The following is a 13,964-nucleotide window of genomic DNA, read 5'->3' on the forward strand; positions in this document are numbered from 1 at the left end:
ATTTTCTAATGAAGTATCGATAATATTATTTGCAATAGTATACTGAAAAATTTGGCAAATATCAAGGGATAGAATTATTTTATTTCTATATTTAATATATTGATATCTTGTACAAAATTTAACATTAAATTTTAGATTTTATAATTTTGCTGTGTTGAATCAAATGGCGACTGAGAGTCGCCTCAGGAGTGCAAAGAGTTAAAAGTATTTTTAAAAATGTGCTACCTTCAAATATTATTCAACAGGTAACAATACATAGGCTTACCCTTTTACAATTAAATAAAAAAGAGACAAGTTACAAATAATATTAAAACGTGTGAAATCTGTGTGACAGAAGTCATCTTAGAGTTAATCAGCAATGAACAATTTGTGCATTACAGAGGAGCAAATAAAAAGTGAAATTTAATTGAACACTGATATGTTAAAGTATGAACGAGATAAGTGTAATGTGAGCTGTACAAATGTACAGGCTTACTGAGAGAACTTGAGGCTTATGAGAAGAGTTAAAAAAATTAGAGAACGGCAAAAAGGTTCATCTCTACTCTCTAGTTAATTACATTAGTGGTTATTGAAAAGTCATGGATAATAATGTACACTTTTGCAAAAAGTTTGCTCACAGTGTTAGAAAGATGAGGATCTTGATCAAAAACTAATCAGTTTGGTGCCTGAATAAGAGTGTTGAGACTGACATATTCAATTTCTCCCGTTTCTGCTTGCGCACGTGTACTGGAGATCTCAAGTCCACTCGGTAGAACTATACTAGGTAGATCTAGATTAAGCAGATCCATATCAGATTATTTTTACAATCGTTTGGAAGATGCAGAGGGCATATTTGACCTCAAAGGTCGAACCTACTTTAATTTTAAATATCTTACTCTAAATAGAACAGGGTTGACTGACATTCATTCTACCATTTATTAAAAAACTGGAAAATATACATGGGTATACAAGAGTCATAGCAAAGAGTGGGAGATTGTGCAAACAATGGGAAAACCCAAAATCATTTCAAGGGGGACTTTGATTAAAAAAAAGAAAGGAAAAAAGGGAACTTCTTGGTAAGCAAACCCCCATGTCCCCCTTTACAAATCCGTTTGCTTCAATTACAAGGCAACGTCCTGCGCAGTTATTTTACCTGGATGCGTTGACGTAACAAGCTAGTGCGTCTTTAGGCTGGCTAACGCTTTCGTACAAAATGCCCAGATTAGTCCACGCAGCCGAGTGAGATTTATCTAACTGTACTGCGCATATATAGGCTTGCAAAGCGTCCATAGGCTGGTTCTGCTGCTGGTACAGAACGCCTATGCTGCACCATGTGTCAGCATTGCCTTCGGATTTTTCCACGGAGTTTCTGCAACAATAGATTGCCCATTCAGTTAGTAAACTAACAGGTAACAGCGACAGGTTTGTAAAATTTATAGAGTGAGTTATCTAATTCTATCTGCTTAACGCTTTCGATTCTATTATACTACTGCTGAAAAGTATGCGGACATTTATCACTTTTATGAAATTTCTGGTATATTATATATTGTCAAACAGTTTTTATGGCTAAATTATGTTACATACACTTCCTGTTGTGTAACTGAACAGTAGCACTATTCAAATGTTTTAAATGAAATTTCAAGTACAATCCGAAGGGAAAGTGTTGCCACGTTAATATCAACAAAGTGTTAAAACATTTTACCGAATGTTTTATAAACAAAACAAATTATAAATTATCTAGCAGATAACAAAAGAATTTCCGTTCTCTTTATTTTATGTATTGTTGCAATGCAGTTTTTTATTTGGTATAAACTAGTATAAATAATAAAGAAATTAATAGCCAGAATGCTACGACTCGTAAATGCAATTATACTTTGTTTAAGTTGTTATAAGAATTGAGATGTCCACATAGGTCTGAGCAGTAGTTAGATCCCACAGTACAATTTAAAATTATTTTTGTAAAACATGTTATCCTACAAAACACTAAGATTCTGGTATTCTTCACTATTATTATTTTGTAAAATTAAGTTTTTATCCTATATACAAATATACATTTATTGGCCAAAAATCGGATCAAAACAATTAAATTAAATACCGCTACCAACTTGTTTAACTTTTAATTGTTAAGATGAATTTCAACAAATCTCAAATTCTTTTCTTCCCATAAAAGAATTTGGATGTTTTCTTTTACAATAATCAAATATTCAACTCGATTTAGAGCATACATTGAATTATTTAAATTTATACGAATCGTTTATACGAAACCGCTAAAATTTTACTTATATCAAATATGATATAAATCTATCAAACAGTCTGTTTAACAGATAAAAATTAAGAACGATCACCGTGAGATTAACTCTTTGCACTCGACAATACTTTTCATCATAGGGACTCATTATTTTCTATTGAAATATTGATAATACTATTAGCAACTAAGATAAAGGAAAATCTTATATAATTTAAAAATCAGAACTATTTTATTTTTATAGTTTATACATTGATACCTAATACAAATTTGAATATTGAATTTCGAAGTTCATAACTCTGCTGTATTGAATCAAATAGGTGACTGAAAGTCGCCTCTCGACTGCAGAAGGTTCATATTATCACACGGAAATTTTCTGGCGCTTCAACTAGATAATGCAAAGCGAAAGGAACACTATTAACTAATTACTGTTGGTTATTAACAACATTTATCTTTGCAGTGAATAAAGTATATAATACTTATCAAGGATGCAAAAATTTCTGTGTTAATTAATCCCTTGCCCCATAATCGCGAGTAAGAAGATTTTTAATTCAGTTTAACCCCCTGCCCTAAGATTTATTTCTTAGCTATGATCGAAACAGCTACTTTATTGATAATAATTGATTAAAGAAGGAAAAAATGTTGATGCTTATTCTATGTATACGTTTACTGCAAAGGTTAATGATTGATAATAGAAAAATAAAATTTAATTTGTGTTTAAGAAACATAAGTAATAATTAGATTTGTTAAATTCAGTTTATACTTTTCGTAACGAGTCCGGTACAACATTGTAGGTCAAGGGGTTAAAAAAATCAATGTTATTCAGTGTATATAAGCCGAAGTTAGAAGCTATTTCCTATTATCAATGTTTTACCTTCAAAATACGCGTGTACTTACAATAAATAGATTTTTTCGTGATCTCTCAAATTATTAATCCTTTATGTTCGAAAACTTTCTACTAGAAATAGTCAACATTTCAAGAATGTTTACTGGAATTGCAATGAAAGAATGAAATCAATATAATTCTGCTATATCAAATTAAGTGGTGACTGAGTCTCTCCAGTGCAAAGGGTTAATAACGAAATAATCCCAACAAGCATAGTCGTAAAAAAATTATACTGCAAGGGGTTAACGCTTTAAATCACTCGTAAACAGATTGTTATATAAAAAGCGATTCAAGTAAACGTTGTTCAAACATATCGTGCAACAGTTGAAATACTGTTCATTAAAATTCTGCTACTATATAACTCAAACAAGGTGTTTAAAGATTTTAAACACTTGATCCGAGTATTACTGTACGCATTTCTTTCTCGATAATAGTAAATAATTGTTACGTTTGAAATATGTGTCGTTCTTTTTCGAATGTTTAATTACCCAAACCAGCAGAAAAGCAAGAATAGGACGAATCAAACTAACTTTAATCATGTACATTTTTAATAATTTAAAATAAAGTAAACTTATTTTGTTGAAAATTTCACTCATTAGTATTTCCCTTCATTCGTGAATTTCTATGCGCAAACGTAACTTAGTACTCTACGTACCGACACTGTACGTCAAATAATTAGTTATAAAGTAAAGATAAACAAGTTAAACGATAAATATTTCTTCTTGGAAATAGAAACAGAAAGAAAGACAAAAAAAAACTGAAAAACTGATTAATATTATATAAAACTATCGAACTTAATTGATTTACAGTTCAGTTTTCGTAATGTTAAATCAGTTTCTTTAATAATTTCTCAGAGAAACGTCTAGTTATCTTTTTAATAATTGCAGAAAGAAAACATCAGGAATGGGTCATTTTGACCCGTCTAATAGTGTCTAATATGATTTAATGTTAAATGAACGAAGAAAACCGGACAACTTTAAATCAAATTTCAAAACTGATCGTTCGACCGTTTACGTTGGTACGTTTGGTGTTAGGACGACAATTACATCTAAAATATATTCTTGTCTTACATAAAAAGAAAATGATCGGTACGCCATGGATTTTATGCAATTACAGCAAAACTGGTTATCCGTGTTTTAATGTAATAAAATGTGTCATGATATTTTATGCGTTTCGTCTGAAATCTGATAGAACGTTTAACATTGTAAATCGTCTGCTGTTTCAAGTCCAGTTTCTGCAAATGAACCAACGGATTGCTATACCCCGCATAATTATCCCGTTAGCCCGATCGTCAGTTTCGAGTGCATGTTACCTGTAAGCGATAAATGCATCATGAACTTTTCCAGAAGCAGCGAGGCACCGTCCCAGCAGGTAAAGGCTTTGGCCACTCTTCGGTTCCGCCTCAATAGACTTTTGAAGGCAGTGAATAGCTATTGCTTGCTTCTGCTGTCTCGTTATGCCCAGCACGGTGCAGTCAACCACGTGGTACATCCATCCTGGAATACATAAATATTTTAATTAGCGTTATTTACAACCGCCGTTCGTGTATTTATATTGCATTTATGCTTATATTATGGGTCGAATTATAACGATGTTTCTCGAATTGAAAGATTAAGTTTTCATGAACCTTTACGTATTAACATTAAAAAAGTTGAGGAAGAGGTTTCGTTGGGTTACTATTAGGAATATGATATTTATTTTATTCAGAATGTTTGAAGAAATATTTAATGCCATTTATGTCACTAAAATCGATAATTTACTTTACTAAAATATATCACTTTTTAAAAAGTGTAAACATAAATGTTTATACAGATAAATTACCAGTAATTAAAAGAATTTAATTACAGTAATTAACAACTTCTAGCATAATTCGGTCTTTATAAATTAATTTTTGAGTATTTGGAACATTTAGATTTCATGGTTTCTTGTAGTTTTTGCATGTTTATGCGAGTAATGCTCAGTATTTGTACTTTAGTAATAAGCATATTTTTATAGCATACACGGTAAATGAATATATTGAGAAAGTAAGATTTTCTAATCATCTGCAAACTCTAATTTGTACTGCCAAATATACAATTATAACAGTGTTAATACTAGAACCACCAAGCGTTTAACATGATTAATATGTAATCCTCATAAAAATTGTAGCAATAGATTTCTTTCAGTTTCTTTGTGTATTCATTCCAGTGTTTAAGTAAAACTATTTATTTTTCAAATCACTTAATATATTTAACACGTTTCAGGTTTCAATAATAGCGAAATAATAAACCTTAGTAACACGTGCCAAAACGATAATCACCAACAACAACGTTCAATAAAAGAATACTAACTTTTACAACTGATTCACCAGCAGCCTTTCGAACGTTCAAAAAAGTGAACTCCAATCAAACGACGAACTAAAACACAATCACGAACTCCAAAAAGAAATTCAAACACACGATTACAAGGAGCTAACACAGTGTAAATTGAACTGATCACATAGACCACGTTCCGGATGCTACGAAGTCAAAGCAAATCAAGTTTCACTGCTCCCATCCAAATAAAAAACACATGTTCGGGTAACAACAAAAATCCGAAACTCGTTCACAATATTTCCGCAATCCCGTACAAGTTTAAAAAAAACCAGTTCCAAAAAATTGTCACGCACACTGGATACTAAGGGCATCCTCGTTCCTCGCCATCTTTACAGATTACTAAGAGCTGTTGCTGGTTTCCGGAAGTGTTTCTACGCGGCCTGAGATCTCACGTGAGAATTCATAAACATTTAAATCTACGATGAATAAACGAACAACGATAACGATGAATAAAACGAAGAAGAAAAATCGAATAAATGATTGACGAAGAATTCGAGGACGGGGATGAACGGTTGAACGCGAGGTTAAACGATGAGAAAGGGAATAAGTCCCGCGGAGGGATGATCAGCGTTCCGATGGATCGCTGCGAATCGAGGACGTGTTGCCTCAACACTAGACGAGTACCGAACTGAATAGATTTTCGCAGGTATAACCTAGGGTAGCCACTTTTACCCCACTCTCCCTTTCGAGGCGAGTCTCGAATTACAACCCTCTATAAACATAGGCGTAGAGGCACGGCCTGCCTCTGTTCGACAATTGGAAAATAGAATTTGGACCTTTTACTGTGTGCAGGGTAGAAGTTTAGAAAAGTTTTCAGTGGGCCATACAAGTATTTAACACTGAAACTACTATGCAGTCGTACTGACATTCCAAAATTTTTCTACAGAAACTCTAACAGTATATGTATTGAGATGTCTATTAATTTACAATTATATTTGCGTATTGCTGAACAAATTTTATTGTTTATAATTTTATTATCTTCTTAATAATTGCAAAAAGAAGAAATCAGAAATGGGCCTTTTTAACCTGTGTGGTAGTTCTAGTGTTAATAATAGATTATGTATAGTAATTGTATATTTTGAATGAGTTTCAAGATCCAATTGGGAAATAGAATTTGGATTTTTTATAGTATCCAGAGTAGAACTTTAGAAAAGTTTGCACTGGGAAATAAAAGCATTTAATACTAGGTTCAGGTAATCTACTTTGATGCATATGTCAACTTGATGGATATCGAGTTTTATAAACAGTACGTAGTTAATGTTTGTGCCGATTTTGATTGACACAATTACACGAATATGTATTGTAATTGTCTATTTTGAAACCTCTAATTTCCGAGATTTAAACGAATGAACGTCAATTTTCTAAGAACAATAGAGTAAACTGCAGGATAAATGTTTGCAAATTTGCTGTTAAAATTAATGTTCAGATATGTTTATAATGCATATTTAGTGGATAACAGATATTTTGAAAGTTTCGTATATATACTAGTATAAAATTTCATTGAAAACAAATAACACACGTTTGAGATGTCTATTTTTATTCGAATATATTGATTTTAAACACTTTTGTCAACCAATGTATAACTTCGTAAACTGAAGCTTGATAGCTCTTGCGTCATAAATATATTATGTAAGCAACGTTAATAATATTACATAACCCCTGTTATGAACAGATAACGTGAAGGAAATTTAGATTTTCCAACAAAATTTCTTTCTACCACTCTTCTGACTTCTTTTTAAACATGAATAATGATTTGCAACGGTCTTTTGTACAAAGTTTGAAAAAGGTCTTTGACAATCAATTCCTTAACAGCCGAAAGGCTCCACTATAAGGAAATGTAAAAAATTGTATTTTCATTTCTACTTATTATACTTTTTATTAATTCTACAGTTTTATCATATTGAAAGTTCTAGGTCTCTATATTTGAACAATATTTTATTGTTTCACAGGTGAAGTATTATTGAATGATTATCTATCGTTAAGAATCAAAAAACAGAAAATCGAATAAATCTGTACTTTGTTATTAGTTTCAATAAGATTAAAGCAAAATGAAATTGCATTAAATTTTACTGAACTTTGTGATTTGCGAATGTTGAAAAAATAATGGTATTTAATTTTACTCGAAAAGATCAATGTTCTATTGAGATTATAGGTTTTACACGTTTTTAGCTGAAATAGGTAGATAAGTAATTCAGTTTGATGATCACTCTGAATGGTCGATCGATTTTAATAAACTGGCAGATTTATTAATAGCTTGGGGGTTACGCTTTGGTCTTTAGAAGTTTTACGATATTCACGTCTCATCACGTAATATTATCGTTCTTCATATTGCAATTTAAATATTTAATATGGCAGATATTAGTAGAATGTAATTCGGTTTTTAATATAATACAATTTTTAAGAAATCAAATTTCCCAAACTAAAAAAAACGATAGTAATAATATAATTACGATGTTAATGGTGATAATAATAATAACATTAGCTTTGTCATTTTATTTTATGAATGAATACTCAAAACTTGGAGTAAATGGTCTATAATTAATTTTACAATTACAGAGGAATTGATTGTATAGAAATGTGTTGTAAAAATGATTCTCCAATCGGTGGAAATTTTTGTATTTGATTAAGGCTAACGAAGCGGATGTTTAGCCAGCTTATTCTATTAAATGCATGTTAGTCTACTGGCTGGTTCTGAGTAAGTACACTGGTGTGTGTGTCTCTTTGTGAGTGTGTGTGTGCGCGCGTGTGTATGTGTGTATGTGGCATCCTTAAAGGCAGCTGTTAGCCTGTAACGGTACACCATTTTCCAGTTCTTTCATTCATTATTATCTTCTGTGCATAGACCTGCTTCTCCTGCGAAGGTTCGACGATAGTTCGAACTGTTTGCGTTCGAAAATGGGAGCTGACAGGATATTTTTAAGAACAGGAATTTTTTTAATTAATTCTTTGATATATTGTGTAAGGATTGTAAAAATCTCGTGCAAACTAGATGAAAAACTGTAACCAAGATTAAAAAAGACAAAAATCTTACATAACTAAGAATTAAATTTTTATTTCACTCTACTTTGAGATAAATAGATAAGATAGAAAATTTCATATAGGAAAATAAAAGTTTCTCTGGTGTTGCAATTCTTTTAAATACATTTTTAAACTAGGTACGTAAATAAAATCTTTAATGCTGGTGATTTTATTTTCAGTTCAACAGAGTATAAATAGATTTAGTTTATTATTATTTTGATAGAGACAAATAAATTTTCGAAATTTCTTTTTAATCCTGATGTAATTTAATCTAACGAGATTTGTATAAAAATAAAAGTCTAGTTGATATTGACAATTATTAGTTACATATAACGCTTAAATACAAGTAAGCAATTACCATTCCTTTTTCATTTTTCCTCTCACAAAAATAAATGATCAAACATTCAGTTCAGATCTGATGATCCAGTTCGCGTATTGCTAAACCAATTTCTTTAAAAATTTCTCAAAGATACATCTGTTATTTGTTAATAATTGCAAAAGGAAGGAATCAGGTATCATTTCTACGATATGCCTAACACAAGAAATCTATTTCACACTTTCAGCTTATTTATTTATAATCGTAAATTCACAGATTTAAATTATCTGGGATCAGTCGGTCGATAATAAACCCTGACACCGGCCAGAAAGAAGTGTTTACGCGTGAAGAGTAAATGAAAAAGTTGATTAACGCTAACCGTACCAGGAACCGGTCAAATGACCGGATTTTAAATTCTGCGTTTTCTTTCGTTCATTTAACTTTATATCAATTCCTATATTATCCGATTAATCAGTTTTTCAATTTTTGTCTTTCCTTTTGTTTCTCCTTCCATTAGCCAGTTAGCTGTCGTGACCTCTTTGAAAAATGTGTAGCTAAAATGTGTCGCAAAAAGTAAGCGATGACGAGTATACTCGTCATAACACAGAACCATACCAGGCAAAGAGCTGGCTACAAAATAAAGATACATTTCTTTCAACCAGTCAGCTGTTTTCGGCGAGTTTACTCGTCATAATACAAAACCTTGTAATTTTTTCATGATGAGTACACTCGTCAAAAACAGCTAACTGGTTAAAAGAAATGTATCGTCTAACTTGCTTACCTTTATTTCGTAGCCAGTTATTTGACTGGTTACGATTAGTGTTAAACTTTTATCAAGGTTCTCGTTTGATTGCATTTTCGGTAATTCGCGTGCACAAATGAATGATACGAACGAATAATTTCCGTCGTTTATTCGTAACAAGTGTACTTGCATACGGAGGTAATGAAATTCGCTTTCTTGTCGGGCGATTTTTAATCCGTGTCACTTGTGATCCGTTCCGTTCGACCGTTTCGCGATGAGTAAACACGGCCTCGTCGCGATTTTAAACGCTGTAATTTTCGCATCTCCGCGCCACGGCGCGACGACCGCGCTCTCTAAATTAAACACGTGCCGTGGGAAAACGCGAGTTTTGCAACAAGTTATTACACAATCGTAGACCGCGGACGCTAAATCCACGGCGATTCTAAATGGAATTAAGTCGGTCGGATCGTAAACGCAACGCGGCATTAAAGTGTGCTCAACGTGTGTGCAGTAATTGGAACTTAGTGGGCCGTAGCCATTTGTGCAACCTTCGTTTGGTCATTTTTGGGACGTATTTGCGAACGGGAACAATGGATCTATTAAATGAAACAAGGGGCAGGCCAAATTTTACGGAAATGAAGAAATAGTTTTATGTATTGTGGTTTCCTGCTTTCATGTTTTTGTGCATCTGCGGTTTCATACTTTTATTTTTTATATTTCTGTACTTCCATATTTCTATAGTTCTACATTCTTACATTTCTATATTTCTATACTTAGACTTCTATATTTCCGTACTTCTATATTTTAGATCAGTGTATTACTAGATTCCAGTATTTTTATATTTTCATATTTTCATATGTGTATATTTTATACCTCTACTCTATCTTCCTGTATTCTCATATTTCCATGTTTCCAATTTCGTGTTTTTATATCATTTGAAAATGCCTCAAATATTTAGTCAACCAATGCAGCTTTTGCATGACTACTCTTTCCATTATTAAAAATTAAAGCAAATAAAACTGGTTTAAAATCTAAAACACCTTTTCCATCATTATCTATAAATTATATATACACACACATTATATTTATGTCAACAAAATTCTGTTTATCTTAATGTTAAAGAACAAAAGAAACATACAAAACCCGTATTATTTGCAGGATAACCAAGCACAATCTGTATACACAAATATACACAAATACCTAAAACATTAATGAAAAATTGTACCTTATTCTCGCAATAACTCAACTCACGGTAAAAGAAATTGTCCACCCCTCTCACGAATAGTTTTCATTTCCATAAAAACTCACAGTTCGATTAGACGAGTGCGTTCATTGCTAGCTATCACAATATTTACAATTTCTTCGCAACATTCCAATTTCCGCGAGAAAAGCTCCGCGAAATTTACTTTCCTATATATCCCGCGTATGCATTTTAATCAGATGCTTTCGGCTCAATTATAATATTCGCCGAAGACAGCGCGCGGTCGTTGATGCTGGACGCTTCTCGGCATCATCTTGAATTTCCAGCGAGCCGGGGGAATATTTAAAGAAAAGGAGCGTGAAATTCAAGCGTCGCGAGGCGAAAGGACTCAAAACGGATGACGAGGATATTTCGCCGCGATAAAATTTCATTACGCCGGCATGCGGCTCGCCCGGAAATTACGTGAACCTCGAACTCAAATTGATATTCTTGAATAATTGAAATGCCTTCACGGCGAGTTTCAATCCTCCGCCGTTTAAATCTTTTACGGGAACGTATCGCGGATTCTTGAAAATTTTATTCGCTCAACGCAGCGATTTCGAACTCTTGTTTAATGCCCGAATACATTGATGTCACGCAGAAATACAGAGTAATTTGAAAAATTTATATTCTCGCGTGCAATTATATCGTTCACAGTCGGACGAATTAAAAGAAGAGAAAAGGAAGAAAAGAGGGGGAAAAAAGGATTGTGAAAGATTTATTGACACGGTTTGATAAACTAAGACTTTTTGCATTATGAAGTTATTATGCGCGGCGTAATTTATGGGACCCAACGAAACACGCATAAATGTTGCGACGAAGGTGAATGCATAATGGGGGATTTTCATATCGGTTCTTGCATAGTACTCCGCTCTTCGTTTACTGATAGAATATTAACAACCGGATCGCGGATGTTTAGGGTACTTGCAATTTCACGAGTTCATTTTTAGGTAAACAGAAATATGTAACAAGAATTCGCTTTTGTCTGAGGAATTCTGTGAGGTTCGAGTAAAACGAATTTTACATCGGCGTTCATTGGTTTCGTTTTAGAATGTATATTCAGTAATTTCAAGTTTTAATCTATTTTTGAGTACCGTGTGCTGTTTAGTATGTATTTTTCAATGGTACAATTATTTCAATTATTAATGTAGAATGGTTTCAATTATTAATGTGGAATGTATTAACAGATGTAACAGTTTAATCACAATAATAGGTAATTAATATGAGTTCGTGTGAAGAATTGATTTAATGAAGAAGAAATAATGTAATATTAATGAGTGAACTATTTACAAAATTTCATTACCTATTCATTAAGTCACAAAAAGTTCCAACTGAGGATAGTTAATACACATTAAAAGAATCGATGATCGAAGCACCCCAATTACTTCAAACGTTCAAAAAAATATTCAACTTCGACTTATAGTTTGTACTCCCTATAGAATGTAAAAGATTAATTTAATTAAAGATGAATTGTTGAATACACTAATGTTATTAAATCATTACTAGTATTATGTATAATAATATTAATAATATTGATAAATTATCGTTAATATTAACATAATAAATTCCATGTAAATTAGGTTCCCCACAAAGCAATAGAACAGTTCATTAACGACATTACCATTTTCATTATTGTATTTCAGGATCAATAAACACTCAAATAAAGCAACCAAAAGTGATTTTATTCCTAAATCATTATTAGCATTAACTTAATATTAAATTCGATGTAAATTAAGTTCCCCCCAAATCAACATAACAATTCATTAGCAACATTACCATATTCATTATTATATTACACAACAAATTACCATTTTCATTATTATATTATACAGCAAATTACCATTTTCATTATTGTATTTCAATACCAATAACAAAATCAAACAAAACAACAAAAAATGATAATATTCATAAATCATTAACTCAATATTAAATCCGATATAAACGAAGATTCCGTCAGATCGATACGTCCCCATTTCCAATCCGAAGGATCCAAACGTCCGGTAACTTACAGTCGTGAACGTACTGGTTCTCGGTCGCGCAGGCAGCTTTATCTCTTCGTTTTGATCCGTCGGTGGGTTCGTGGAAAGAGAACCCGGAACACCGGGCTCGAAACGATACGCAAAACTCAAGGAAAGTCGGAATTCCTTGGATTTTCGGTACTTTCTCCCGGCCCGTGCGATAATTCACATGAGAATTCGCCGTTACGGAAGAACCGGGCTCGCGCGTCCGACGTTTACAACGTAAGTAGGAGAGCCCGGACCGACCGTTTTATCCGAAATGCTGTTAGGGCCATCGCGAGACCGTTTCTTTGAAAGAACCGACCGGGACAGGGGGGGCGGAGAGGGTTTTATGAATTTTACGACAGTGCAACGTCCACGGGCGGCTCGCAGAAATTCCCTGACTATTACATTTTTGGCATTGCTCTCGATCCGCTAAGCCAAAGCGAATTTGTACGGCGATTCAGCGGCCGGCTAGTACATAATCGGATCGAATTTATGCGCGAGATAAATTCTCTTGCGAATGAACATCTCGCGGTTACGCTTGCACGCTCTTTGAGTTCGCGAGTTATCGTTCTCGTCAGGGCTGCGCCAAAGGTATTTGCCGCCCGAGTACGAACTTTTGTTGGTTTCCCTTTAACACTAGAACTACCGGACGGATCAAATTGACCCACTTCAGAGTTTTCATTTTGCAAGTATTTAACATTGAACGTGCCGGGACTTTAGCTACCGACTATTTTAGCGAAAGAAATATGAGCGATTGTTGATTTAGCACAGAAACAATACACAAAATAACTTTTGGATAATAAGGAGAAGATTATATATTTTTATTTTTTTTTAACAAGAACGGGAAACAATAGATGCGTCTTTTTATTTAGAAGTACCGGTCCTTTGACCGGGCGTGGTACATTTAATGTTCAATTATTGAGGCGATCTTGCGAAAGATTTTCAATTAAATTCGGATATTTGTACAGACACAAGACTAAACCCTTCGAATCTGAAGAAACGTATTATTCTAATTCTTACAAAAAGTTGGAAATAAGTCTCTGTTTGCTCGGTAGTTTTAGTGTTAACTCTCTATTCGCGGGCGAATTTTTGATTTTTCACTATAAAATAGAGAGCTAGTTTTGTTTGTTATGCAGACCCTAAGAATTAAGTAAACATTAACCAACTAACAGGATTAATAA

At 33.0% G+C, this 13,964-nt stretch overlaps 1 protein-coding gene across 2 annotated transcripts in view; it reads right to left on the reverse strand.

Moving 5' to 3' along the window:
- The window catches only part of Utx (Utx histone demethylase), a 210,833-nt gene that overhangs the window by 12,958 nt on the left and 183,911 nt on the right, over window positions 1–13,964 (reverse strand). For both annotated transcript variants that reach the window (XM_031975167.2, XM_076372642.1), the window contains 2 exons: window positions 4,423–4,606; window positions 1,133–1,348 (listed from right to left, as the gene is read on the reverse strand). In XM_031975167.2, the coding sequence (XP_031831027.1) occupies window positions 1,133–1,348; window positions 4,423–4,606 (400 nt within the window). The remainder of the gene's footprint in view (window positions 1–1,132; window positions 1,349–4,422; window positions 4,607–13,964) is intronic.

This window comes from Nomia melanderi, chromosome 12 (assembly GCF_051020985.1).
Source record: "Nomia melanderi isolate GNS246 chromosome 12, iyNomMela1, whole genome shotgun sequence".
Classification (NCBI taxonomy): Eukaryota; Metazoa; Arthropoda; class Insecta; order Hymenoptera; family Halictidae; genus Nomia; species Nomia melanderi.